Source organism: Columba livia, chromosome 11 (genome assembly GCF_036013475.1).
Source record: "Columba livia isolate bColLiv1 breed racing homer chromosome 11, bColLiv1.pat.W.v2, whole genome shotgun sequence".
Classification (NCBI taxonomy): Eukaryota; Metazoa; Chordata; class Aves; order Columbiformes; family Columbidae; genus Columba; species Columba livia.
In genome coordinates, this window is record NC_088612.1 from 5,735,657 (window position 1) to 5,762,257 (window position 26,601).

General features: G+C 45.3%; 1 protein-coding gene across 5 annotated transcripts in view; it reads left to right on the forward strand.

Annotated features, from left to right (window-relative positions):
* Positions 1-26,601, forward strand: part of NTRK3 (neurotrophic receptor tyrosine kinase 3) — a 209,039-nt gene that overhangs the window by 147,259 nt on the left and 35,179 nt on the right. For all 5 annotated transcript variants that reach the window (XM_065076578.1, XM_065076575.1, XM_065076576.1 and 2 more), the window contains 2 exons: positions 20,067-20,197; positions 24,040-24,212. In XM_065076578.1, the coding sequence (XP_064932650.1) occupies positions 20,067-20,197; positions 24,040-24,212 (304 nt within the window). The remainder of the gene's footprint in view (positions 1-20,066; positions 20,198-24,039; positions 24,213-26,601) is intronic.

Sequence of the window (26,601 nt, forward strand, 5' to 3'; positions counted from 1 at the left end):
AAAATCCCTCCCTGGATGTAGTGGTGCTGGCCTAAACCTCAAAGAAAATGGGCAGATTGATAACAAAAGCAGTCTTACAAGGGAAGGAGAATATCTCCCGCCAAAAAAACTAGAGTCCCCCTTAGGAAATAAAGAAGACTCCTGAGCATAAAAGATATCGTCAGGTACACACAAATGAGTAAGGATTGATGATGTCTCTTCTAAGGAAGGACGTCTCTAAGAATCCAAAGAGCAAGGAAATGTGGTGATCATGAGCTGTAGATACAGCACAGATGGAAACCTGGCTTTTTGATTCTGAAAGGATCACTGAAAACAAATGGGCTGCATAAGAATATATGAATGGTGCCTTAATGGATGGTTCAACCTTCTGGGGCAAGTCTGTGCCCTTAGTTTATGGCACTATGAAGCTCAGGTTTTCTGGCTACCTGGGCTGTTGGTCTGCCAGCACAGGGAGGGAGACATCCCTTAGCTTGCTGGACACGAGCCATGGAGGACTTTGCTGCCCAGCCTGTCCTGTCTGAGAACTCTACCTTTTGCCTGTGCTCCGTTCTGAGTAATGGTGGATCCTCATGCCGTAAGCTTTCACTAGATCTTATCCAGGCCTATGCTTAGGTTCCCCAACAAGAAATCAGAGGATGACCATCTCTTTGGTTACTTGGACATAACATCCTTGGTATTGTCTGAAGTGATGATCTTGTCTAGAGAGGTAAGATGTTCGCTGATCGTGGTGCAGGGATGTGTGTATGTTTGTGTTTGTATGCACAGTAGGAATCAAATATTGATGGCGGAAAGATGGTGTTGGATTTCCAAGGAAAGAGACACAATCATTAAATGTGATCTGCTGCCCAAGGCAGAGACCTGGAAGTTGAGATGGTAAAGTCCTCAGTGGATTACGCTGTGACATGGAGGTAAGTTTTTGCTGCAGCTTCCCCATCTTTAATCCTGCATAAATGATTTAAGTCCCCCACAGTGCACTGATGGTATTTGTACACTCCAGCTGCCAGGGATGGATGAGAAGAGCCTGGCTCTGAGCTGGTCCTGGGCATGATCCAAAAAAGCAATTCTTGTGGCTGTCAGCAGCAAGCACATCCCTGTGCTGCAGAGACTGAGCTGGGGTCTCCCGCAGAGCTCAGCTTCCAGTTCAGAACAGATTCTGGGTCTGGAAAAGTGGGAAGCCACAAGGATCCTTTCCCAAGGGACATCCCAGCCCAAGCGCAGGCATCACACATGCTGCTCCCTGCTTCCCCGCAGCACCCTGAATAAAGACTCTTTGTTCTAAGAGATATAGATTATATATATATTTTAAGGCTCCATGAATCATTCATATCACAAAGATGAGAACAACCAAGCATCAGAGCTAAGGAAAGGCTGAGGGTGTGAGGCGAGAAGCCTTCTATCATTTATTGTGCTAAATCTTGACCTCGTAGCACCTTCGCTTGATCTTGCCTTTGCTTCAGAAAGCCCTCCTTTCTCCTAAAAATAACATAATCTGCAGTATTCTCTTACTTTCAACAGATAATTGTAGCAAGAACCTAATCAGCTGCTTCCCTTGTTGTGCAGCTTGGTGTTTGGCCTTTAAAGGAGTAAAAGGTACGTCTTAGTGAGAGCTGGGCTACCGGGACAAGCATGGACACGTTGGCTTGGATGGAGAATGAAGAGTATGTTCTGAGGTCAAGAACGGTTGAAAGGTTAACACTTGATCTGGCAAACAGCAGCTGGGGAAAATGGGATTGAATGGTTTGGAAAGAGCTTCTGGCTCATTTCTGACTGAGACAGGCACTTCCAGGCTCGGTGTGGCACAGGCCAGCTGTGAACAAGGTCTCCTGTTCATTCATGGTCATTTGGTGGTCAGCATAAAAAACTTTTGTGTGTGTCAACCTCGTTCCTGGCAGCCAGATGTCCATAGAACATAAAATGACTATGGCTTCTTGGATGGAGGCAAATGCACATTACTAAATAGAGAGTGTTGTTGCATGATTCTGGTTTGTGGTGTCCTGACCTCTTGGCAAGAAGAAGTAGTCAACACAACCTGTCTGAATAGCACCAGAAATCATAGCCAAAAAAGCAAAAAGGGTGGAAGAGAGGCTGGTTGCTTGCTTGCTTGCTTTTTCTTTGTGGTTTTACAGTTTGATTCTGTAATCTAAGAGAAGGGCTGGAAGCTGAGCTTTTTTTTTTATAAGATCGTAGTTTGCTTTGTTATTTCAGTTGTATTGCAGTAAAAATTCAGGTTATGCTTGTCCTGATTAAATGGCAAAATGTTTTACCACAACAGCAGGAAACTATCATGTTGCTTTGTTACTGCCTTTTTAATTACTGTGACCAATTCATTGGCAAGAGTAATATTATTATTGCTAAGGGCTGGAGGCACCTTCCCTTTCCATTGCTTTACAGCCCCAGGGCTTGTGAGACGCAGCTTTGGCAGTCAGGTGAGATAAAGAGAACTTCATTTATTTGTTGCTCTTCATTTGTGCCAACATAAGAGCTTATGAGGCCACAGTCTAACCTGAGTGTCTAATATGATCCAAGTTAAAAATAACCCCACTTCTACCCCTGCTCCCTCGAAGGTTATTTTTTACCCAGAACATTTCAGGGCACTGCTTTGCCAAACAGCAAAGACAGCACAAGGGAGGGAGAGGCAAGTGGTGGGGTGGAGATGGTGGGGATATGTGGGGGCAGGAGGAGGCCAAACACCCAAGCAGGTTTCACCATCAGAGCTGGCAGCCGATAGTTTGCAGCAGGCAAGTGCCATGAACCCCAAGAAGGCTGCTGCAAAAGGTGGGAGAGAAATTATTTGGGAACATGTGCTCCTTCTAAAGATTTTATTTTTTTAATAGAGAAACTTTTCAGGCCTCTTTTTAATTAATAATAAAGAGCAGGTTCAAAAGAAGGAAAAGGCAAATGAAAACAATGAGGCTTGCAAGGTTCTTTTAAAGTTGGAAGGTCACCTTTAAAAATGGATGAATGCAGCATTTGGAGGAAGCTCCAAGGCAGCAAGCCTGGGGATCAGGGCTAGAAGAGGAGGCAGAATAAAGATGAAAAGAAGAATCCACTTAGGGTCTAGGAGAAGCTGCAGAGCTGCAAGTGCCCATGGTGGACTCAGGTGGAGGTGGTGTTTAAGGGAGCTTCTCTGCTCATTCTCTCAAAGCTGCTGTTGTAGTGATGTAGTGATGTGCTGGGGGAGAGTTGTTGGGTGCTGGACAGCCAACTGGGCTGCACAGGAGCATGTGGATTGGTGATATTGTTGTTAGTGTAAGCTGGAATTTGGGATAAAACTAAGGAACTGACTGCCTGTTCCACATACAGGGGTGCTGAGCAACCGTAGGGATGTCTCACTTGTGCCAATTGTGTTCATGCTGAGTTGTCCCTTTTCTTGGGAGCCCTCAGCAAGTGAGCAAAGGGTGATTACAACATGTGTCGTGGTAACGCCTTGCTGGACAGGAAGCTTTTGGGCTGTGTTTTGGCTGATTTCCTGGCTTTCACTACTTTGGTCCACTTTGTGAGATGGTGAAAGTCAAGGTACCACCACTGTGTTGTATGTGAATATATTCCCCTCGCCATACCCTATTCGAATCAACATACTGGAGAAATAGTTTTTAGGTATTTCCTGCCCACAATACCCCAAAGATGAGACTGCAAGGAATTATGCCCAGCATTTGAAACTGTAAACTCCTGTTGTGTCTGACACAGACCTTTCTCTCCCATGCTCCTGCCCTTCCCACCTATCATTGTAACCCACCAGACACAGCCTGGGAGCTGCCTGATTGTCGAGAGGGCACACAACAGCTCTTCTTTCTTCTCTAACCAGCTCAGACATATACTCAGCAAGCTTCAGACAGCCTCAAGTCCCACAGGTTCCTCAAGAGCCTGGATAAGCACAGGGAAATGTTTTCCCCCCCCCATGAATCTACAGTTTGTCTGTAGCTTTGGGATCTGCTGAGAAATGCTGTCTACATGGTGTTTGATGTTTTGTCCTGCTGTGTTGCTTCCCTTTTTTTGTATCTGTCCTATTAGAGGGTTTTTAGAACACTTTTGCAATCAATAGTCAATAAAGACTTGCCAAGGGTGTAGTTTGGAGGCAGTTTTCAGGATAGAAAACTGAGGCTACTGTGTTGCCTTCCCCAGGCTGATGCAGTTCCTGCAGAAGCACATGGGAGTGAATGGCCAGACAGAGAACAGGACCCTAGGGACACTATGGGGACTGTGACCAGAGAAACCTGGGACTCTGGCACCAGTCTCATCTCTGTCTACTGTGTGCAGACGCTCCCTATGACAGGGAATGAAATGATATTTCTTAAGGGTTCACCTAAGAACTGAACTCATTTCATATTTAAGCACTTATCTGTCTTTCCCACTGAGCCAAGGCACGGGGGCATCAGACACATGCTATCTGTTGCTTATTAAGTGGTTTAACAAGCCCAGCTAATTACAATGTACTCAAGGATTTTGTAGCTTATGAAAGCGGTCCCTGTTTGTTTGTGTCAGTGCTTTAATACATTAATACACCAATTAAACCTCAGGGTATGTGCGTGCTCACACAGCTTAACATAGAGGAAGGCATGTTGATGTCTTTCATAATCATCTGGGGCTGCTCTGGCTGTTTCAGCTCCAGCTCTGAAGGGATGTTTGTGGTTTTATACTCAACCTTGTTGCTGAAGGGACATGCATCGTCTACAGAAAAACATAGCTCAGCCCCGCCGAGAAGTACATTGTTTTACAAGTCTCTGACAGACACGGGTACTCTTTGTCATCAAGGTGTCCTTCTCTCAGGCAGGCCTGGGAGAGTTTCTCATTCTTTATGTCCATCTCAGTGCTGATGATACAGGCAATTTTTGCATGAAAGTGTTGTCTTCTCTCCCTCAATTAGTCCTGAGGGGTCACCAGTGAGGAGCATGTTGTCTGCGACATTTGCACTTGTTTGCAAAGGGCCCAGTGCATTTGTTAAACCACACGTGTAACAAGCGATAATCAGTGCACAAGGCACCAGTGTGAGTCAGTGCAGGAATGGGGCTGGAACGGACAGCAAGGGTCAGAGGTAAAATCCTCCTTCAGTGCACTGGGAGTTCAGTGAAAAGAAGGCAATCATGGGGGAGGAGAAGGAGAAATGGCAGATTGAAGGAAATTGAGCAGCTGTAATAAATACACTCCAAATTGAAGATCGTCTAGGATGCAATGATTATCTTCCCTGCAGAGCTGAAGTGCTGAGGAGGGTCTGCAAAAAGGGCAGCCGTACAAAACCACTGGCCTCTTAGAGAACAGGCTTACAGAGAATGCAAAATGAGTCAAAGAAAGCTGTCTGGGCTCTACTTCAGGTCTTTAAGATACAGTTGGGAAGGCTGTCCTAAACAGTCTAGTGAAAATAAAGACAATAAAAAAATTGATCAAGGGACCAACATATGCCAGGTTGGCTAAGCAAGAGATAGAGACCTTGGTAGGACACTGCTGATGTATCACAGTGAAAGCAGAGAGGAGGAAGAAGAAAGCAGGAGAAAGCAAAGGGATGGAAAGCAGCAGCCATATGGGATGCTGAGTATGTCAGCAAAGTTCTTTTGTGCATAAGTATCTCTGAGAAACAAAGAAACTGGCCTCATAACATGGAGGGGTTTGGGCTTTTGACAACAAGGAGTTGGTGGGGAGGATACAGAGGAGAAAGTGCTTATCTTGAGAGTGATATACACAGGACTTAGACTGGTGACAGAGAATGAAAGTCTGCTTAGATCAGTGATAAGAGGAGAGAAGGATTATTAAACAATTTTCATCTGCAAAATTGTGGCCAACTTTACAGAGGATGAAGAGAGGAAGATCTCCCCATATCAGTGGCCAACTGTTGAAGGGCACAGGACAAGGTGAGCATCCTCTATGGATGGAGAGCACATCCCATAACATACACACCTGTGGGCATGCACACAATTTGTTGAGCTCTTCACTGGCGTTTTAAATTGCCTGCCTAAAATGGGGGAGATGGGTGAGAGTTAGAAGGTGGTGGACGTAACAGGGACAAGAGACAGACCAGTAAGTTTAAATGTTTACTCTGGGAAATTCTTGGAACTCACTTTAAGGGATGTTGTGGGAGAACACCTGGAAAAGTAATGCTCTGTGAAGGCCAAACTTATGTCACTTGAAGTAGTGGGAGGTCACATTCAACTAATCTGCTCGTGTTCCCTGAGGAGCTGACTGCCACTATGTATAAGGGAAATTCAGTGGATACAGTACACTGAAATTTTCAGCAAGGGCCAGCATCAGAGATTAAGGACTGGGGATAGAAGCACTGGTGTAGGATTTAAAATAAGAGCCTGCGTGGAAATCTGCCCTAGCAACGTGAGACAAAAAGAAGCTATTGCTAAAAGTGTTTCCAATTGGAAAGAGGTTGAAAGTGATGTGTTCTCAGTCAGTCCTAATAATCTGTGTTTTTCACAATGTCTGCTAATGATCCACAAGGAAACACTGGCAGCAGGAGCCAGAGTTGTTCCTGCTGTAACACCACGGACGTGAGGGATTTTTCACCAGAGCTGATTGTGGCCCAAGTCCCAAATGTGCCCAATGCCTCTCCTGATTTGGGAGATGTTTGAGAGGAATCCCAAGTGAGAGAAAAGAACCAGACACAGAAAGAGGACCTCTTTCAACCTCCTGCAATACTGTGAGCAGCACAGGGAACATACCCACACTGGAGGAGACGTGGCATGAGCACGCATTGCAATTTATGCAATGGAAACACATATGAAGAAAGGAGAAACGAAGCAAGCTGGACAGCACAGGAATCTTTTCCTTCATAGAACTCCTTCCAGAAATGAAGATGTGATTTTGAACAGCTCGGTAATTATTCTTTCCTTCATTATTTTTAAATTTTGTCTGCTTTCTCTACAATTCCGGTTTCTAGTCTGGAGACCTCGAATGACTTGATGTGAGCTCTGTTTGCAGGAGAATTTCAGCCTGTCTTTGTAAATGCGAGAAGTCTGAGTGAAGTTTTGAACTTTGGGTGCTCATCTGCACTCAAATATTGATCTGGGTAGGTTTACCCATTACATGCCTGAAAAATCTCTGCCCTGCAAAAAGGTTAAGGGACTTGATTTAAACTCTGATTGATACAGAAAAGACATCAAGGTGACCTTTATAATACAAGCTGAATTTGGGGTCACTTTCCAAGCTCAGATTGCAATAACAAAACAGGATTTGCAGGCAGACTTATGGATTAGATTAGTGGAAACTGACATCTGATTTTTCCATGTTACCATCCAAATATCTGATGCTGGCCCCCCAGTCAAGACAATTTAAGGAAGCAACATATATACTCTTGTTCAAGACATTTTTCAATTAAATGAGACCCATCCAAGGCTAGTGAGGAGAAAGAGCTAATGGCATATCAGACGTCTTTCCACCATTGTACCCCACTCCATGCTCTGCAGCATCACCCACATGCATTCATCTGCAAATTGCTGTTATCAGCTTTGGGAGATCCTTTTTATGCCTCTACATCCTCAGCTAACTGCAAAACATTATTTTCCTTTCTTTTCTTTCTCAGCAGTCTTGCTCATTTTGGTCTTTTCCATTACCAGTATGTTCTTGCTGTAAAACTCCAGCATACACATTTAAATTTAAACTGTTAAGCCATATATGATATATATATAATCTTGTTTTTGTAGCTGAAGATCCTAGCAGGTTGCCTTCCCCGTGTGTCTTGAATACCAACTTAGCAATCATCCAGTCCTCACACATAGTTCAGTTAAAGCTGAACATGCACCTTTTCACCATCTGCAATTAATCATGTCTTCTGAGGCTACCAGCACTGCGGAATGTTTTCTCAAGTCTCACCAGGGCCCTTAGGAAGAATTAACTGGGTATTTTTCCCCTGGTGCAGACACTGATGTTTTGCCACAGGAGAAAACTGTAGGATATTTTTTTTTTCCCCCTCTTGCATGAGGTTGAAGTTTGTAATGTTTTTGTGTGAAAATTCACCCCAACCATCTGGCTCATAATGGCAGGAGACATCACTGAGATGACAGACAGACAAATGGACAAATATGTGGTGTTTTATCACCTCGTGTTCTCCCTGTGCTGGGAGTGTCAGAGACAATAAACCAAGATGGATTCTCATTTATAAGCATAATAAAGGCAGGACACAGGGGGGATACGATAAAGCAGTACCATCAGGGAGAGAAGGGCAGCTTCCGAACAAGAGCATGTGGTTCCTTAAACAGTCCTGAAATCCTGGTGATGAGACATTTCCAAAGCCTTGTCCAAGGAGAACTTTTCCTGGTTCACTTCTTGCTCCTCAAAGCGCTCTGTTTCTGCTAAGGAGAGGAAAGTGGTGTTGGCACGATGGAGCCTCTCCTCAGCCAGTGTCTGTGGAACGACTCAGATACCACCAAGCAGCAGCTCCGGAGTCAATGCATGGCTGAGCTGCTGCCTTTCAGATGTCCTCTTCTGCGGGATGGACCCAGGGCTCCTGTCTCTTGACTAGAGCCGCTGTGCCATTACCCTGCTCGTTTGTGAGCAGTGATGAGGACCCGAAAGGAAAGGTGGATTTGTCTTTGTGTGAAGCATCACAGGAGCACTAGCTCAACATTCATTGCATCCGACCTGTGACTGACTCCAATGTAGACCAAAGGAGCACAGGAAGCCCCAGCTAAACACAGATCTGGATAACTAAACGAGGACCAGCTGCTATCCCCATCAGATTAGCTAATTCCTTTGTACAATCCATCCTTTTCTTTATTCCCCTCTGCGTAGTTTATTGCCTCATAACAATTGCCGAAATCACCCAAACCACAGTAATTTTAGAGCTCAGCAGACAGAGCTGTCTCACATTACTTCTCCTTCAGGGGTTTCCTTCAACAGGAGAAGTTGGCAAGGTGAAAAAAGGGATGGGGCTGTGCAGACAGAAGAGGTAGGGAGAAAGCCAAAGAAACCTCAAGGAGAAAGAAAGATGGAGCAAGGTCCGTTTTGGGGTGTTAGGAAAACATGAGTCTGAGGGAACACCTCATCAAGCTGTAGACGTAAGCGCAGCTCCTGTGTTGGTCCTGTGAGAAAGGGACTTGGAGGAGGCGGGAAGGAAGGGGAGAGATGGAAATTGGGCAAATTGGAGAGAAGCCTTCTAATGAAATCATAACTTGAGCCTGAGATCTGTCTTTCAACACCTCATGTTTTCACTCCATACGGCCTCACTTCTGGAATTTTCTTGTTCCATGAGTTAAGCTGCATTAACCACTCATTTAATGACCACCAAAGGAAGTTGTTGGTGGGAGAATGACTGTGCATGGGGTGAGAAAAGACACAGGTACCCAGAGGTCCCAGAAGAAAAAAAAAAAAAGCAGAAGATGCCATCTTTTGTCCAAAATTGTTCTTTTCCTTCTTTTCCTTTGTGGTGATGGTGAGGCTGGCAGCAATCAGAAGCATTTCTAACCTGCCTGGAGCTCTAACTGGAAAATGCAGAAGACCAAGCCATCTTACCAAATTTCCTGCTTTGAGTCAATCCAGAAATTCTGTCACAACAGATTTTTCTGAAAGTATTTTCACACTTCCACATCTGGAGGGAATGGCGCTTCTTCTAAAAATACTTGTTCGTTTTGCACCTGATTTTGGGGCCAGTTCTTACTCTGTTCAGAATGGGTTCTGTACCAGGGACCACAGCTGTGGATCGGTGCTCAAACCATTTTCAAGCCATACCTCTTTCTTTAATGCCACCCTTCTGACAGTCACATAGTCCCCATAAGATACTCAGTATATCTGTATTTTTTTTTTGCATTTATGGTGGGAGCACATTAAGACAAGAAGCTGCTAGGGAGGCAATGACAGCAGAGTCTCACTAGGCAGAAACAGCAGATGCCTGTGGCTGGATGCCTCAAACAGAAACTGAACAACATTGAAACAGTCCCATCAAAAACCCCTAAATCCTCAAAAGTGCAAGGAAAAACCTAACCCTGTGACTTGAACCCAGTCTACCTGGTTATGCAAACTGCAGCGTGGCTCTGAGATTGCCTGCTGGGACTGTGACGGGACCAACAGGACCTGGCTGCTGAGACCAAAAAGGGCAATAGATTGACCATGGGATGTCTGTCGGTCAGAGACATACCCCACTGTGGGGGTAAGTACTAGCAGGGCTGAGCTCTCCTCTTACCTGCTGGAGGTTAGACTAGGTGCTAGCAGCAGTGATGCATGATACTTTCGTGTCTGCCTGTCACTCTGGGCGGGGATTGCAGTTTAATCAAGGCTGTTGCAGAGATGAGGGATTTTTTTTGGTGCTGGTCCCAAATTAAGGAGTGAGAGGAAGACCTAGCTCAGGGATGAGGGTTGGGAGAAAGGCTCAAGTTGCGGCATGAGCCAATTAACCCAGCCCTGAGTGACGCCCTCCTGCTGGGACGCCTGAAGGGTGTCAAAACCCAGAGGACAGCGAAGGCGAAAGCTCAGGCTGAGTTTACAGAGAGCAAACTCCTTTCTACAAAGGACCTGGCAGCTCTTTCCTGGCCTTGCAGCAGCTCAGCATGATTCACACACAGCCAAGGAGGGGCTGCCTGTGCCAGGTACTGGAGTCAGTTCCCATTTCTCTGCAGTGGAGCTTTGACTAGGGAAATGTGAGGCTCAAAGCCTGAAAAGCAGACGCTGCTGGGCTTCTGGCCCCACTGAAGGAGGCAAAATTAACTTGCAGACTGGGGGAGCTGATAGCCAAGAGCCTCCGAGCCCTCAGGAGCAGCAGGTAAGCCTCTGTGTTCCTGCTGGGAGACAGTCTCAAAGCTGCAAGGCTGCTGCTGAGACCCTGGTCGCTTCCAGCTTTCTTGTGATTATCCATCTCAGCAATAAGATGCTGTTAAGTGTCTGATTACTGCATTGTTAAAGCCTTGAGCCTGGAATCTGACTACTGTGTGGTTCCTCAAGGGACAGCCAATCGTCCTCCATCCCTCCAACAGTAATCCTTCCCTTCCCTCCGAAAAATAATAAAAAAGAAAGACAAGTGATATCTGTCTGCAGCAGTGCTTTCCAATCAAGTGAAAACTAGCTGGAAAATCAAATCAGCTGGTAAGTTCCTGCAAAACACAACTCTATCTCTTTAAAATCTCCCCTTTTGAAGGGATGAACTGAACAGCAATAGCTGCTGATGTAAAACAAACCATTATTCCTTCTGTCTCCTCTCCAAGCCCCCTCCCTGCAGACACACAAGTCTGAGGGAGGCAGATGCTCTCTGAAGACTATTTTCCTCCGTTAAATAAATTCACTTTCAAATAATGTGTAATTAAATGTGTGGTATTGAATTAATGTTTTATTCCGAGTGCTTTGGCAGCAGGGGACCTGCAGGGGCCTGGCTGGTGGAAAGAAAACATGTTCACCAGAAAGACTCCCTTTCCCTCTCTTTCCCTTTTCCTCCCACCTTGCCAAGAATCCCAGTCCCTGTTTCTGAGAACTGCTGAAGTGTACCAGAGTGTCGGTGAGGAGGATACTTTGTGTAAGTTTGCTTTTGTGATACGTTGCCATGGGGCTCTTGGGTATTTCACCCAATGCAAAGATGTCTACAGCCCACTCTGGTCCCTCCTTTCTCTGTCTCCTGCTGGGCTTAGTCTTCCTCCTCAGAACAGCCCAGCTGTGTAGTTAACCCTCATGTATGAAAGGCAGAGCCCAAGCGTTCTCTCGGGGTGTGAAGTTGTTGCTGGATGCCTAAGGAGACAGACTACTGAAGCTGGAGAGGCAGTTTGGCTCTGCAGCGTCGTGTCAGACAGAAATTATTTGAGAGGGTGTGGGAGATGATGGGAATCATTGCTTGGTATTTAAGTCTTTTGTCTGGAGTGTTTATAAGGTTTTGGTTCCATCAGCAGTGTTTTCTCTTTCCCTGGGAGCCAGCTAAGGAGGAGTTGGTGTGTAGAGAGGTATAGGTGGGCATAGGGTGAACTTGCACCCACGCTTTGTAAGGGTGATAGCAGCGAGGGGGACATTTGGGAAGTCTTCCAGGTCTCCATACTAAAGGACATTTTAACCATTGATAACAGCATAGGTGAAGGGATTTACCTTCTTGGTTCAAGGAAAGGTCCTGTTGGTACAATGAACTCTTGCTTGAGTAATTTCATTAAGTCATAAAACTGCAGAAAGAGGATGCTGTCTTAAATGCAAGAGCCTGCTGCTGTGCAAGGCCCAGAAATGTTGGAGGCTTTGTTTCCTTGTTGCTCTGGTCATTGGCAAACATTTGTTGGGGGTGATGCTCTTGCTGTAGCTCTTCTGCTTTGGGATCTCCCTGGGATAGTTGTGCTTCCATAGGACTCTGCAGTGTTGTGCATCCCAGCTGAGACTGCTCAGCACCCTATTTTTCTTTTTTTTTTTCTTTTTTTTTTTTTCTGTTTTTCTTTGTATTGCTCTCTTTATAAAATAATTACTAAGTGGTTTGTACTCAGATTTATGGGACTGAGATGGATGAGGAAAGCTTGAAACGATGCTTTTATAGGAGGTTTAAGCTGTGATGGAAGTTTATGCTTAAAAAGTGTTTATGGGGTGATGCCAAGCACATTCTAACACTATTATTTTTCAGATTTTTTTTTCATGAAGAAAATGAGCGTTTGCTTTGGTTTGGGCTTAAACTTTGCAAATATGTCACACCAGGTGATGTCATCTGCTTCCAAATGGTTTTCAGCATGACGTGGTGAGGGAGTCTGGCAGGTTCTGGGCTTGCATCCGCTGAGTTGTTGGTTTAAGGGGCAATTGCGCTTTGCCTTTCTGTCAGCACCTTTACACACACACACATACACTCACTTTACACTCACCTTTAGCTCCAAGTGTGTTGTACACATGCAATGCTATTGCTGTGTGGCTGACACCGGAGCTGGTGCTGCAGCAGAGATGCAGCAGCTCCAGTTACGGCAGCTCAGCAGGTGCTAATCCAGTCGCTCCGTGTCGCTAATCAAATCATTCTGTGGAGCTTGAGGGCTGTGTTGCAGAAATGTGGCTCTCCCTTGAATCATGGCTGGCTGGCGTTAGCTTGCGAGTGAATGGCAGCCCTTTGGGTGTGAGCTTCCTCTCCACTTGCTATTGCAACTGATGTCCTAATTGCTGGAGGTATGCTTGGAAATGCTGGATGTAAGATAGTTTCAAAGCATCAGAGATCTGACTTGTAGGGTTTGCTCTTCTGTTGTCCTGTTTTCATGAGCTTGATTACACTGAATTTCAGCTCCCAGTGCAGATTGATATTCCTGGATAATTTTTTCTAGCCCAGATTGTCCAGGTAAGTGCATCGAGGCTCACTGTTTGTTAGTAAGGACCATTTAGCAGCATGTAGTACGTTAGCACCAGATCTGCTGGGTCAGCTGGGCAGTAACGACTCCTCATCCAGAACCTGCACTCGTGTCTTGTGGCTGCTCCCAAGGAATGAAGGGAATGGTAAGAAAATGCAAAGAACTGCAGAAACATAAAGTAGTTTTCTTTTAAGGTCTTTATGAAGGAGTATGATCACAACTGTTTGATAACGTAATATATAGTCAGGCAGCAGGGGCTGCCTGGAAGCAGGTTGCCAGCATCTTGGTAAGGTACAAGAGATGAAAAACAGTCTGAAGAGAGGCTGTGAAACTAAATAACTTACATTGGTTTGCTGAAGATCAAAAAGCCTGAGAAGGGGTGTAAAGAGGGGTAACACAGTAAAAGAGAGAGCATCCTTTGCATTTCTAGTTGTTTCCGTCAAGACCAAATGAGAGATGGATGGAAGATGTAAAAGGCTCTCTCTATTTTTGCCACGTGGACAAACACAAATGGCTATTAGAGATGTCATGCAGAATTAGTAAGATTGAAATACTGCCCCCAATAAATGAAGAAAAACGGGCCTGCAAAAAGAAGGGGGTGGAAAGGACCTTGGTGCACCCATGTATTGGAGCCCAGGTGGCTCCTCTGTGCCTCCTCTGCCAAGTTCCAAGAGATTCAGATATGCTTTACATAAACCACCATGATTCGGGGTCTTTTTGAAAGGACTGTCAGAACTGCTTGGTGCTTATAATCATGAATCTTTTGAAGCTGAGTCCTTGAAGGGTGCCTTGATGGAGGAACTTGGCGAAGAACCAGCGTCTGGGCACAGCGCCGAGCTGCCGAAGCGTGTATCGAGGCCTTTTTCCAGAGGTGGCTCATGTCAGAGCTGGGATAGAAGCCACCAGAAGTGGAGGGTACCTACTTGGAGTCCATATGGAGATAAGAAACTGCCTGGTTTTGTCTTCATTTTTTTTAAATGATGTGGGACTGATTCTCCCTTTGTTTACATGTGCATCACAGCAGACTGCCATTGAAATCAATATCCTTCATTGACTTTGATGGATTTGCACTGGGCCAGGAGGGAGACTCAAGACTCTGTGCAGCTAGCCTATGCCATATCTTCTCTCACTATGAGACGAATCTGTGAGAGAATGGCTTATCAGCCCTCCAGCGGCCAGGCTTTTTGATCTGATCCTACCCAATCTGCACACTTTGCTCTGATCAGGTACATTGGGTAACTCATCTACACGTTTGGTTGACATCCAAGTTGCTATTGACTACCTGACATGAAAGACACTCTGTTTGGTAGTTACATGTCTTAATGACAAGATTTCCAGTGTAAACTGTAAGCTTTGCTTATTTTATTTTAATTGTCATAGAGCAGTGAAGCTATGCACAGTTTGTTCATAAGAATTATTTTAGCATAGTCAAGAAAGAAGTGAATGAATCATGTTGACTGAGAACTTTGCTACCTTTTTGTGGACAACTTATGCATAAAGAAAAAAGAAACAATTCTTTGGCATAAATTAGTTGCAGCAAATGGCTCAGCTGCTACTGAAAAGTGTCATTGTTGTTATCACTTATAAAGTGCTGTTCAGGCAAATGAGGCTTTAGAAGCTTATAAAAATCAAGGCCATTACCACAAAGAAGACAGGTTCAGACTCAAATCTAAAAGAAGTTAATTTTAAAATAGGGATTGAAAAGCAAGAGGGGCAATAAATAGAGTAGAAGTGCCACAAAATGCCAAAGGTAAGGGAAGGAAGAGCTGGTGATGGAGAGGTGCAGAGAAGGACCTACCTCTATTGAAAAGAGGGCCACGTGTGGAGAAGAAGAAGAAAATGATGGAAAATGAATATTGGCTAGAGAAGAAAGCTGCTGATTAAGAGCGTTGCAAAAGTAAAAGGAGAAATTTCCATAGGTTTGCTCTGTTTCTTCATTGAGCTACATGTTGTTCATGAATTAAGAGTCCAAGGACAGGAAACTCACTAGAAATACAGCCAGACAGACTGCTGTTCAGGAGTTTGAAAGAAGGAGATGTAAGGAATTCATTTCAGACCTGGTGTAAATGATCCAGCTTAATAAGTAGTTTTGCATTTTGCTGTAACTACAATACTGGCACTGCTTGTGGTTTACTCTGTTTGGAGTTTGATTTATCCATTTACCTCCCGCTGTAGCCGTCTGTGTCCAAACACTATCATGTGCATCCAGGTTTCAAGAGTATTATCAAACCGTGGTTTTAAGGATGCTGCCTGTGATGGGAATGTGAAATGCAGAATTTGCAGTGGCATTGAACCCATCTCTTCCTCATTGGACCCCCAGGACTGATTTGGGAATGAGACAATAACTGGAAAATTAGATTCATGAAATGTACTCATGCAACTTTGCAATTTCTACCCATGTGATTGAAATGTGGTGGTTATTAGAAAAAGGGTGTTCTCCTCACACACAGTCTTTTACCAGCTCTATGTGCTCTGCCCGGGATTTGGAGGTTGTCAGGGTCTTTTTGCTTTGACCTTGTCACAAGCAAGAGAGATTCTGCAATATGAGCATAAAAGATGGGTGAAGAGTCATTGAATCAGTGATTTATGTGAAAAAGCTCTGTCTTTTCCAGGCTTTATCCCAGGGGCCAGTGCAAAAGTGACCCATCAGGACGTGATAGATTGATATATGAAAAAAGCAGAATTAATCTTGTTCCCTCTTCTTCTTCCCCTATTTCCCATGGCTGTGCTGGGTTCGCAGGGTTAGCAAACTAGAGTATGTTTGTGTCAAGAAGAGGAGCAGACATGACTAAGGGACACATGAGAGCAAATATGAGGAGGAAGAAGTTGCTGGTTTTAGACAACCACTTTTCTAACTGAGTGCACTTTAAGCACAGATCAAGTCAGCCTTCCTGCAGAAGGTTCAGAGGAGGTTAGGTAAGATTCCATCACAGATCCAAAGCCGCAACCCTTCTGCTTTGGCTCTTCCAGAGAAAAGGAAAGGTTTCTGCTCTGGAGGCAATTTGTAAAGGTGAGTGCAGTGTCCCAGACTTACCCTTTTGCTAATGCTCCTGCTCACCCGCATGCTACCATAATTGAACTGAAGTCTTGGGGCAACTCCAACCAGCTGCAGGTGAAGTGTTTTCTGATTTGGCTCATGTGCTATTCAGAAAAAGAGTTAAGGCAAAGCCTCGAAACACATTCTCCATGTGTTAAATCTTGATGGACAAGAAGGAAGGTGGGGGATATGCCTGACTCTCCTTCTGTGTCATGCAGCAACATAGAAATCCCCAAACAAGGACAGCAAGATGTTTCATTTAAAACTGGAATTACTTCAGCGTTGTGCACTCGCATCCTTCCTGAAGATACAGCACGGCCTTGAATGAGTTCCCGTCATGCTGTCAAGTCTGGTTATTTTCCTGTTGGGTCTTGCTGTGGCTCCTGCATAGATTCTTCTTTTGAATTGTCTTGTTGGCTTGTTTTTATAAGTTAATGGTACAGGGGAGAGAGAAAAAAAAAGAAGTGGTACTTACGGGAAGACTGTTTGTGCACACCTTGTCGGCAACACAGCCGAGACCGATTAGCACATGACCGCCTGCCTAAAACAAATAAACACCAGCTGTTTATCAGGCAGGGCTCAGCTTTCTCCAGGAGGAGGTAAGCAGATTTATGCAGATGAACCTCCCAGGTGCCCTTGCAACGCAGCATCTTTCATGGCCACTCGGCCTTGCTTATGAGTTACAGCCACGACAGACGAGCAGAGAGACGCAAGGTTAGCACAATAACACAGCATCCACACAGTGCCAGGGCTGTTTGTCATTGCTTCATGTTTAAAGCCCATATTTAATAGTAATGTAGAATTAATCATGGTGCTGATCTCACTGTGAATGGAAGAATTTGCTGTAAACTTACAGTATTTTAAGCCTATAGCATGTGAAAAAGCAATTTATTATAACTCGCTTATTATTCCATTTGTGCCTGAAACATGAAGCAAAATTTATGGCCGCTCGAGGTTGAGAAAAAATTGTGATCAGCAAAAGTACAAGTGCTTTTCTGACTTTTCATTAAGCTTGTCCAGTTGCTGTCAAACTGCTTAAATTCACGAGCTTTTCTTTTTTTTTATAACCATCCAAGTTTACTTTCAATCCAGCAGTGATACTTGAGTTCGCTACCTCTAAAGGACTGCTCCTCTCTCAATTCAACTCCATCTGCTACAATATGTCCTTAAATTCTTCATATAAATTTTCCCTGAAGCTTCTCAGGTGACCCAAACAACTCTCTGCAAAATCTGGTCTTGAAGACAGATGGGATATTATTTTGATAATGTAGATGTAATTACACAGTCTGGATGTCGACTCTCAAAAACGGCTGATCATTTATTAAGATGTTGTTGGGAGGAAAAATTGGGAGCTGGAAATTTTGGACAAGACCCTGGGGAGTTCAGAAAGAGAGGTTTGCTTCAGTTCTCATGATGCTACCGCTTACTCATCAGAAGTGTAAATAATGCCAAATAGCATCACTAGTTATTCTGAGACAGTTTCCTTTTTAACTCACACAAAATGGGGCAATCGTATTGCAATTGCTACATTTCTGTTGGGATTCTGAGTTTTTTAAAGTGTCCTTGGGCTCTTCTTAATACAAGATCATTTCCCTGCAGCTTTCTTGACTGCTGCTATTCAGGAGACCAAGAATGCAAATACACAGTTTGTCAGTACAGCAAATCCTAGGTACGGTAGTGATGAGTGCTGCAGAAAAGCTTGCCAAGAGAAAGAAGTAAAAACCCCTTTTCCTCTACTCTATTAAGTAAATTGTTGCCATTTGAGCTTTTCTTAGATTAGGACTTTCCTCACCCAAGTGTATCACTTAACATTTCAACACATAGTATTTCAGATTTCTCAAGGTACTCCTTAAACACTCAACTAAACCAGGTGGAGAAGGCAAAGTCCACACGTGATTTGTTCTCCCTGATTGTCACTGCAGATTTAAAATCAAAGTCATTTTGGATGTGCCTACCATCCTGTACCTTAATGTTACTAATATTATTAATATTGGTAACTAACAGTTTTCAGTCTATTGAACAATTAATGGAAAGGTCAATGGGAATTCTCTATAGAGGCATCATTCATTACAAGGCCCATTGCTTATGCAATCTTGCAGCATCCATTTTCCCAAACAAGGAGAAGGGCCAGAGATGGCAGCTCCTTAAACCTGCTTGTGAGCTCCTAATTAAAAAGTTTAATTGTATGAAAGCCTTTTGGATGTCAGTCGTCCAATCCACTGGCTTTTTGATGCATTAAATGGTACCTATGTTGCTGTGGGGTATATGCTCCCTTGGGTCAAGTCAGGTGCCTACTTGGGCACCTGAGTGGTAGGAGCTGGTGGCAGATTGTGATGCTTCCCTGCAGCTAGTTTGAAACCCGGTGTTGATCACCTCCACCTTCTATATCTGCAGTGCCCCACAGAAAACCTGAGCTGAGGGGTACATGCCTGTACAGCTCCCATGGAACATGGAAGAGATGGAAAAGACTGAAAAGCAGTTGAGGCTGTGAGCAAACAGGTGCAGGGCCAAGTTATGAACACCCCGGGGTGGGAGTGGAAGGAGGGCACTGTTCCATTTAATGCCTCTGCTTGAGAAGACCTCTAATGCACCAGCTTTTGCTCACCAAGCACTGGAGAAGACTGTGTGGCTCTCGCAGCCCTGCCATGACCATCAGGCTGAAGCTTGAGGTGGTCTGCACTACCACAGTTCTCAAGGGAGGCAGTAAGCTCTAGTGAATGGCAGTTTAGGGAGATGAAGTTGTGGGTTCTGTGCCTCCAGACAATGATCCTCTTTGTATTGCCAGAGGAGCTGTATGGGCACTGTGATGCCAGAAAGGTGCTTAGAGTTTTGGCAGAAAGTACTTGTTGTCTTAGTGTCATCCTCAAATGACAGCGTGGAGACCCCCAAGCTCTTCCAGCAACAAGTGACATTTAATTGTGACCCAGCAGTTGTGGAGATCCCACCAGTCACTTACCTGCCCTTCTAGATGCCTAGTCCCTCAGCAGATCTAGCCCTTATGAATGGTCCTGTTAGCTGAGCAGACCCATCTTCATAGTCCTCTGTACCTTTGTTAAATTAATAGCTATTGCTCTTTTGATTCTACCTGAAACCTCGGTTGCTATTCTCTGTCAGTCCGCACTATTCTAAATGTCAGTGGAAAGGATCATTGAAACTAATGGGCTGAGTTTGTCTGTTGTGCCAGTGACTTTATCCTGGGATGACCTTGTTTCTGAGGGAACTGTCACACAGGAGATGGCTGCAGGGTCAGACTTTTGCCGTAGGGCAGCACTTCGCACTTCGACTCAGCTCCTGCTGCCACCCTGAAGTGCATGGGGGTCAGTGGTCCCCTTCCCCTTAGGTGCACTTTGCCTTGCCAAGGCTCAGCCTCAAAAATCTGCCCTAGTTTGGGTTTAAACTGATCCTGACTGAACTACAAAACTCAACAGGACCTTCTAATCTCAGCTGGCCTGGCATTGGAAGTATGTGACCTTTGCTACGCATTGCAGGAGATGAATTATTTCCAGGAACATTCCAAAGAGATTCAGGACTTTGTAGCAGATTTTGCCCCAAAGGTTCCTCTCCCTGAGGACAAGCTTGCTATGATCTTGTAGTGAAAACTGTGCTAAACTTCAAGTGCTTTCCTTGCAGATGTTTTGTGTGAGACTAGCTCCATCCCAGAGATGGCTACGTTCCGTGGGTGGGTAAAAAGATCTCTGTAGATACTTTTGCAAAGCAATTTCAGATCCTTTGCAGCTTGCTAGAAAATTGAATTAGTTGTTTTCCATTCCCTGAATTAACCCTGATTCATTCTTCCCTCAACCCTCTCCCTCCCTTCCCTCCAACAGATGTCCAGCATATTAAGAGGAGAGACATCGTTTTGAAGAGGGAGCTGGGAGAAGGTGCCTTTGGGAAGGTGTTCTTGGCCGAGTGTTACAACCTCAGCCCCACCAACGACAAAATGCTGGTGGCAGTGAAGGTAAATCCCAAGGGCGAATGGCAGAGATTAGGGCAGGGGCTGGATGAGCCTGCATGGGAAAGGGAAGCAGGGGAGGGCTGGGGGCCAGGGACGGACATTTATCTGATACCGGATATTGTGGTAAATCCACTTAGTCACACAAAGTTTCAGTGTTTTGCTTCAAGGTTGTCTATTCTCACCCATGCCAAAGTTTTTCTTCCTGCCGATGCAGCCAGGAGACAGATGGGGAGGAAAAACTGGTCGGAAAGCTGGAAGCTCCCACGCAGCTGCAGTGTGGTGTCCACCTTCCCTCCATGAGGAACTGGGGCCCTTCTCTTTCTGGATTTTATCTTTTTGTGCAACATGCAGAAGCTGAAAAGGGACTAAAAAAAAAAAAGGCCTCGGCAAAAGTGAGCACTTAAAAGCTAAGCACGAAAAACCAATTTGCTAGGATCAATTTGCTGCAAGAAGGGCAGAACAACACAGCTTGGCTCCATTCAGCTCCTCTTTCTTAGCCTCAGATTGCTCCTGGTTTTGGTGATTTTGAGCAAACATCAGTTCAGCTTGACTTGTGCTGTGTTGTTTGCATCCTTGTGAGGGTCCTCACGTGAGCTGTGCCCCACCGGTGTGGCTCTGGGCAGAGGAGACCACTCAGCGCAGGAACGTGCTCTGCTCTCGAGTGGCACCGCTTGGCAGACACACACGGGCTAATCCCTGGAAGTTAATTGATGCCTCCTAACTCCTTGGAAGAAGATGTACATTTGAATGAATGCTCTACAGGGAAAAAGGTTCCAGCACTCTTTCCAGGATGCTGGAGGCATCCAGTTACTTGAGAGTTGTTATAATAACTGGCAGTTCAAGTCTTTTTTAAGCTCGTTTGTCCCTTTATGCTCTGGCTGTGAACTGCAAGATTGTACCTTTCACCTCTGAGACTGGTTAAAGATGAGGTAGCACAGTTACTCATATGATTAATTGCCTGATTATATGGCTGGTACCTACCTGTCAGTGTCAGCCATCCCTTATGTGATCCTGTCTCTCAAGTCTCTACTGATTTTCATTTGCATGTAGGCAGAAACAGCATCTGAACTTGTTTCTGTTAATTGCTACTATGAGCTTACATCTCCAGAGTGCCTTTCATCCTGCTAGATCATACAGATCCAGCTTTGGAACAGGGCCTTGAAATCTGGCTTCTTGCCAGCTCAGGGAGGGGGTGGTAGGGAAAAAAATCCCTCCAATTTGGGCCACATTATAAGTCTTAGGAAAAAAAAAAAAAAAGAAAAGTAAAGAAAAAAAAATGGCTTTACATATTACGTTAAGATTTGACTGCATTTTCTGAAGATCTCATGCTCCCGACAGAGGCTGAGAGCTGCCTCCCTGAGCAGGAGCAGGATACGCTGGTCAAGACAGCTGAGTCCACAGCCCAGAGTCTGCCTCTGCTCTCAGGGACCCCCTCCCAAGGCCAAAGAAAGTGGCTCTCTTACTCACTTGGTTAAATGGACTGAGATTTTCAGCAGATCTAAAGGTTGCAGCCCCGCAAACACACTGAGCTTTGATGTGATGGTATGGACAAGCTTCCTGTTTTATTCAGCTTGCTTCTAAAAACATACCAAGAAATGCACAAAAACTGTATTCAGTGAAGAGTGTTGAGGTTACAAAGTCAAGTACTAGAAATGCTGGAGGGGCTGGTATTCAGGACATGTCCTCTGAACACGTATTTTTCATTTCTCTTTGGACTTCTTCATCGTGATGATCGCTCCTGTGTCTGAGAGCTCCCTAGATGTGAGTATACTTGTTCTCAGCCTCCCAGCGAGGTGCTAGGGTTGTGTCATCCCCATTTTGCAGAGGGCAGATGGATAAGCAGACAAACAGAGCTACAAGGATCCACTTAGGTGGAGGATGGAGTTACTGACTTGCCTTTCCAGCCCCACTGACAGCAGGTACCAGATTCACATGGACTCCCTCTGCTGCAGTAGAGACATGGCACTTGCACAGAGCTGGCCCTGATGCCACCTGAGAGGGGATGTCTCAGGTAATATTGGATCAACTGACAATTTGTGACAACGGCTGCAACCTGCAGATGCTGAGTGACTTGCTGAATGTCACATAGGAACTGTGTGATGAAGGCACAAACACAATCCGCCCCAAACCTTCCCAGGAGAGGCATTTCAGTGGTTTTGGTGAGAGATCCCTTCTCTTCCTCTGGTTCTGGTCTTCTTTCCCTGTTCTACCACTTCCAGCTCTTGTTTCCCTCATTTCTAAATGCTTTGCTGTGCAACCTTAATAATGTGGAGGTTTTTTATTTGTTTGTTTGGTTTTTTATGTGTGATATTTACAAACTTACAGTCCTAACACATTGTAGAAATGATTGTGTGGAAAGGAGAGGAAACTTAAAACTCACTGCAGCTTGAGATATCACATGCGACCACAGGAAAAAGGAGGAGAAAAGAGGGATGGGGGAGGCAACTGTTTTCCTGAGGAAAAATAGAGTAGCATCAACATTATGAAGATATTAAATGTGTAAAAGTAATTGGGTGTCTGAGATAAGGATGGGTGCTTTGCCATCTGCACAGTGTAACTAACATCCATCTAAATATCTCTAGTCAAGCTACCCCAGAGGACACAGAATTAAAATAAAATTATGCCATATGACTAGCAGTTTGCAAGCAGAAGAAGGAGACGAGGCAGTGTCCTAAGGCTTGGGTAGAAACCTTGCAGCAGATCTGCTCTCAGGGGAACAGCAGCTACTCAGGAGGACTCACCACACTCTGTAGTGTTGCACCAAGCAGCACCATGGACCAGCCGGAGATGCATTAAAAGTGATTGTAACAAGTTTTCTTGGATCCTTTTCAACTCCCATTAGGCTGTGCGTTTAAAGCCAGAACTGGTATTAAAGAGGCCTGGCATATGGAGGATGGGAGAACATAACTGAGACCCAGCAACTCAAAACCAGAATTACCTCTTCATTTCCTTCAATGTTTGCAAAGACCGTGCTGATTCTCACGGCCATCCCATCTTGTCAGATGTTCTGGACTTCAACTTTTTTACTCAGTGCTCGTGGAAGAGCCCTCCCTTGATACCCTGAGGTGACAACATGCTGCTTTCAAACTAGCTTTCTGACGCAACTGCAAAATAATGAATGAACGAGTGGCCTCCAACTCTGGGGAACCCACCTCATCACCAGCTGCAACCACAACAACATCTTCATAGCAAACATGCTGCAATTTCAGGCTGGTACCCACAGCCTGAAGCCTGCAAGCAAAGTGGTGTGCTCAAATGCGGAAGATGAGATATTCTCATAAAGGGTACCGATTTCAGCATCAGTCTGCCAGGGGAGTGTTATAAACAGCAGGGAATAAAAACATGATTTTAAAAATTATGAGAAAAGACTTGACAGTGTCCTTCTTCAGAGGCAGTTTGAAAAATCCACACAATAACTGCACAGCCAGGCAAATCCATCTTCTGAATAAAGGCAGTGTAGTCAGCTATTTCAAAATAAAAGACAGATAGCAAGGACTGGCTGGCTCAGGAATTTAATAATAATGAGATATGAAGCCATTCACCCCTAGGTCACCAGTACAAATCCTGCCCAAGCTGGGAATAATTGGAAGCTATTACCCTCTGAAGCATGTTTGCTGCTGCCTGGGAAATGAGTTGGGGAACCCGCTGGGCCAGTAACTACACAAACAAAATGCTGAGATGGTGCCGCCAACACCTACCACCACCCTCCCAGTACAACTGGACCAGTGGTAGCCGTTCCTCTCCCCTCCCTTCGTCGTCAGCTCCTCTGCGATGCTGTGACCCATTTGTTCTGGCTTTGTCCCCACCTGAGCCCACTCTGTGTGTATCTGTGCCCCTTCTTTCAGGCACTGAAAGACCCCACCTTGGCAGCCCGCAAGGATTTCCAGAGGGAGGCAGAGCTCCTCACCAACCTGCAGCATGAGCACATCGTCAAGTTTTACGGTGTGTGTGGTGATGGTGACCCGCTCATCATGGTCTTCGAGTACATGAAGCACGGGGACCTGAACAAATTCTTGAGGTAGGTGCAAAAGGGGGTACGGGAGATGCTGTCCAGCTGCTCCACAGCCTTGGTGTGGCTGGTTATAGATCTGAGGTGCACCAGTGACACCACTGCCATGTGGATGCTGGTGGGCTGGGTAATAAGAACTAGTTGTTCTAAGAACAGCTTGTAGGTGATGATGGTCCTCACCAGATTTGGTAGTTTATTAGCCACACCTTGAATACAGTGTTCAGTTTTGAGCCCCTCCCTAATGACTAGAAGGACATTGAGGTGCTGGAGAGAGTTCAGAGAAGGGAAAAAAAGCTGGTGAGGGGCTGGAGTACAAGTCTGATGAGGAGCGGCTGAGGGACCTGTGGGGTTTAGCCTGGAGAAAAGGAGGCTGAGGGGAGACCTTTTCTCTCTCTACAACTACCTGAACGGATGTTTCTGGCATGGAGGGTGTTGGTCTCTTCTCCCAAGTAGCAAGTGATAGGATGAGAGGTAATGGCCTCAGGTTGCACCAGGGGAGGTTTAGATTGGACATTAGGAAAAAGGGTTGTCAATCACTGGAATAGGCTGCCCAGGGAAGTGTTTGAGTCACCATCCCTGGGGGTGTTTAAAAGATACATAGCTGAGTTTCTTAGGGATATGGTTTAGTGCTAAAGCTAGGTTAATGGTTGGACTTGATGATCTTGAGAATCTCTTCCAACAAAAATGATTCTATGATTTCTTCTCCCCAGCAAGTTTGAAGCTGCAGGAAGTGTGGCTACAACTTCTCTATGCACTGTGAGGGAAGAAGGATGTGAAGCTGCTGTCAGCAGCTCCAAGTCCCATCCACCCAGCAAAGTCACGCCCTGCTGAAGCAGGAAAGCCACTAGCTATCAGTCCCCATGTCACCCAGCTCCTGCTTCAATAGCACCAGAACCAAAATATTCCTTTGAGAAACTTGCTGGAATCTTTGATATGATTGGTATCCCGGGTATTTCCTTATCTCTAGTTCTCATTCCTATTATCAGAAAAGAGCTGAGAAATGTCGGAGGGGCCTCAGGCAGTGCCTGTGGAGTCCATCCCTGGTCCTAGTTACCTAAGCCTCATCAGACAGAAATGCTGACTGAGGTACAAAATATCCTAACCTGGGGCATCACGATACTCAAGAAGCTAGGCAAGGCCTGTCGAAGTGCCGTAATTGCCTTCCCTGCCTCTAGAGAGACGCTAATTGCTGGAGCCACCCCTTCCTAGTGATCATTCAACCATTTCATCAGTGTGAGGCAGATCATTTGTGTTCCCTGCATCCGCCAGCAGTGAGGGGCAGGGAGCAACTGTGGGAGGATGTTTGTGGTGCTGTTCTCCCACGATACAGAAATTACGCTTTGAAACCTGCATGCAAGTGGAGTGGTACTTACCTCCTGAAATAATTAGTAGTTTTATTTCGCATTATTTAGAAAATTGGACCCTTGATATTTTCCTGTTTTGACTGCTAAGTGTGAACATGATTGCAGCAGGAACAAGAAGCTTGAGCACAGCAGGTATAGGTGTGGGGTCAGGATACGCTGCGTGATTATTTTTCCACTGTCACAGTCAGTTTTTGACCAGTAAACACAGGTCCTTCCCTGAGGTTTTCATTTCTAGGCAATCACCTACACCAGAAGGGGGAAGGACCCCAAAGGTTTCTGCTTCCTAATTTTGGCACAGTTGTGGGTAGATGGAATATGATTTTATAGCTCAGTCCCTATCTTAGGCTCTGACATACTTGACAAGGTAGGACAAGTGAAGGCTGATGCTACACTGGGTTTGAATGGTTCCTCAGACCCATGTTCAAGGACAAGCAGCCTTGGTTACCCTGGGACCCCCTCTCTTGTGGTACCCTGTCTTGCAGGGGCCCAGTAACCTCCCAGCAGAAACAGATTGAACTCTTCCTTCAGGTATGAAACCCTGCATTGGGCTGAAACTGTGTTTTTGTGCAGATTGAAGATGCAGTGTTAAGGACAGTGCCTCAGCCTTGTGACTGGAGGAAGACAGTCTAAAAAAGAGCATGAGAGACCACATTTTTGACATATTTCACAAGGAGGAGCAGAAAATTGACCCATTTTTTTTTTTTTTTCCCTGCCAGAACAACCAACCTTATTCTCCTTAGAGCAGGTTGACACCATGGCTGAGGTACAGCCTCCCTCTCTGCTCTAATTGACCTCCCAAACAGTATTGCCCAAACCAGGCTCTCCTGCTGTCTCAGAGGCATGTCTCATGCCCACTGCCAATGCCTTGTGTAATTGCTTCACACAACAGCATGGTCCTAAGGCTGATACCATGCTGAAGCCATGCACCTCTCCTCCCCTATGTCCCAGCCCTGCTCTGGGACATGTCTGAGAAACATGAGGCCAGAGTCTGTACTGGTGTCACCGGAGAAGCTTATTGTTATATTATCTTTGGC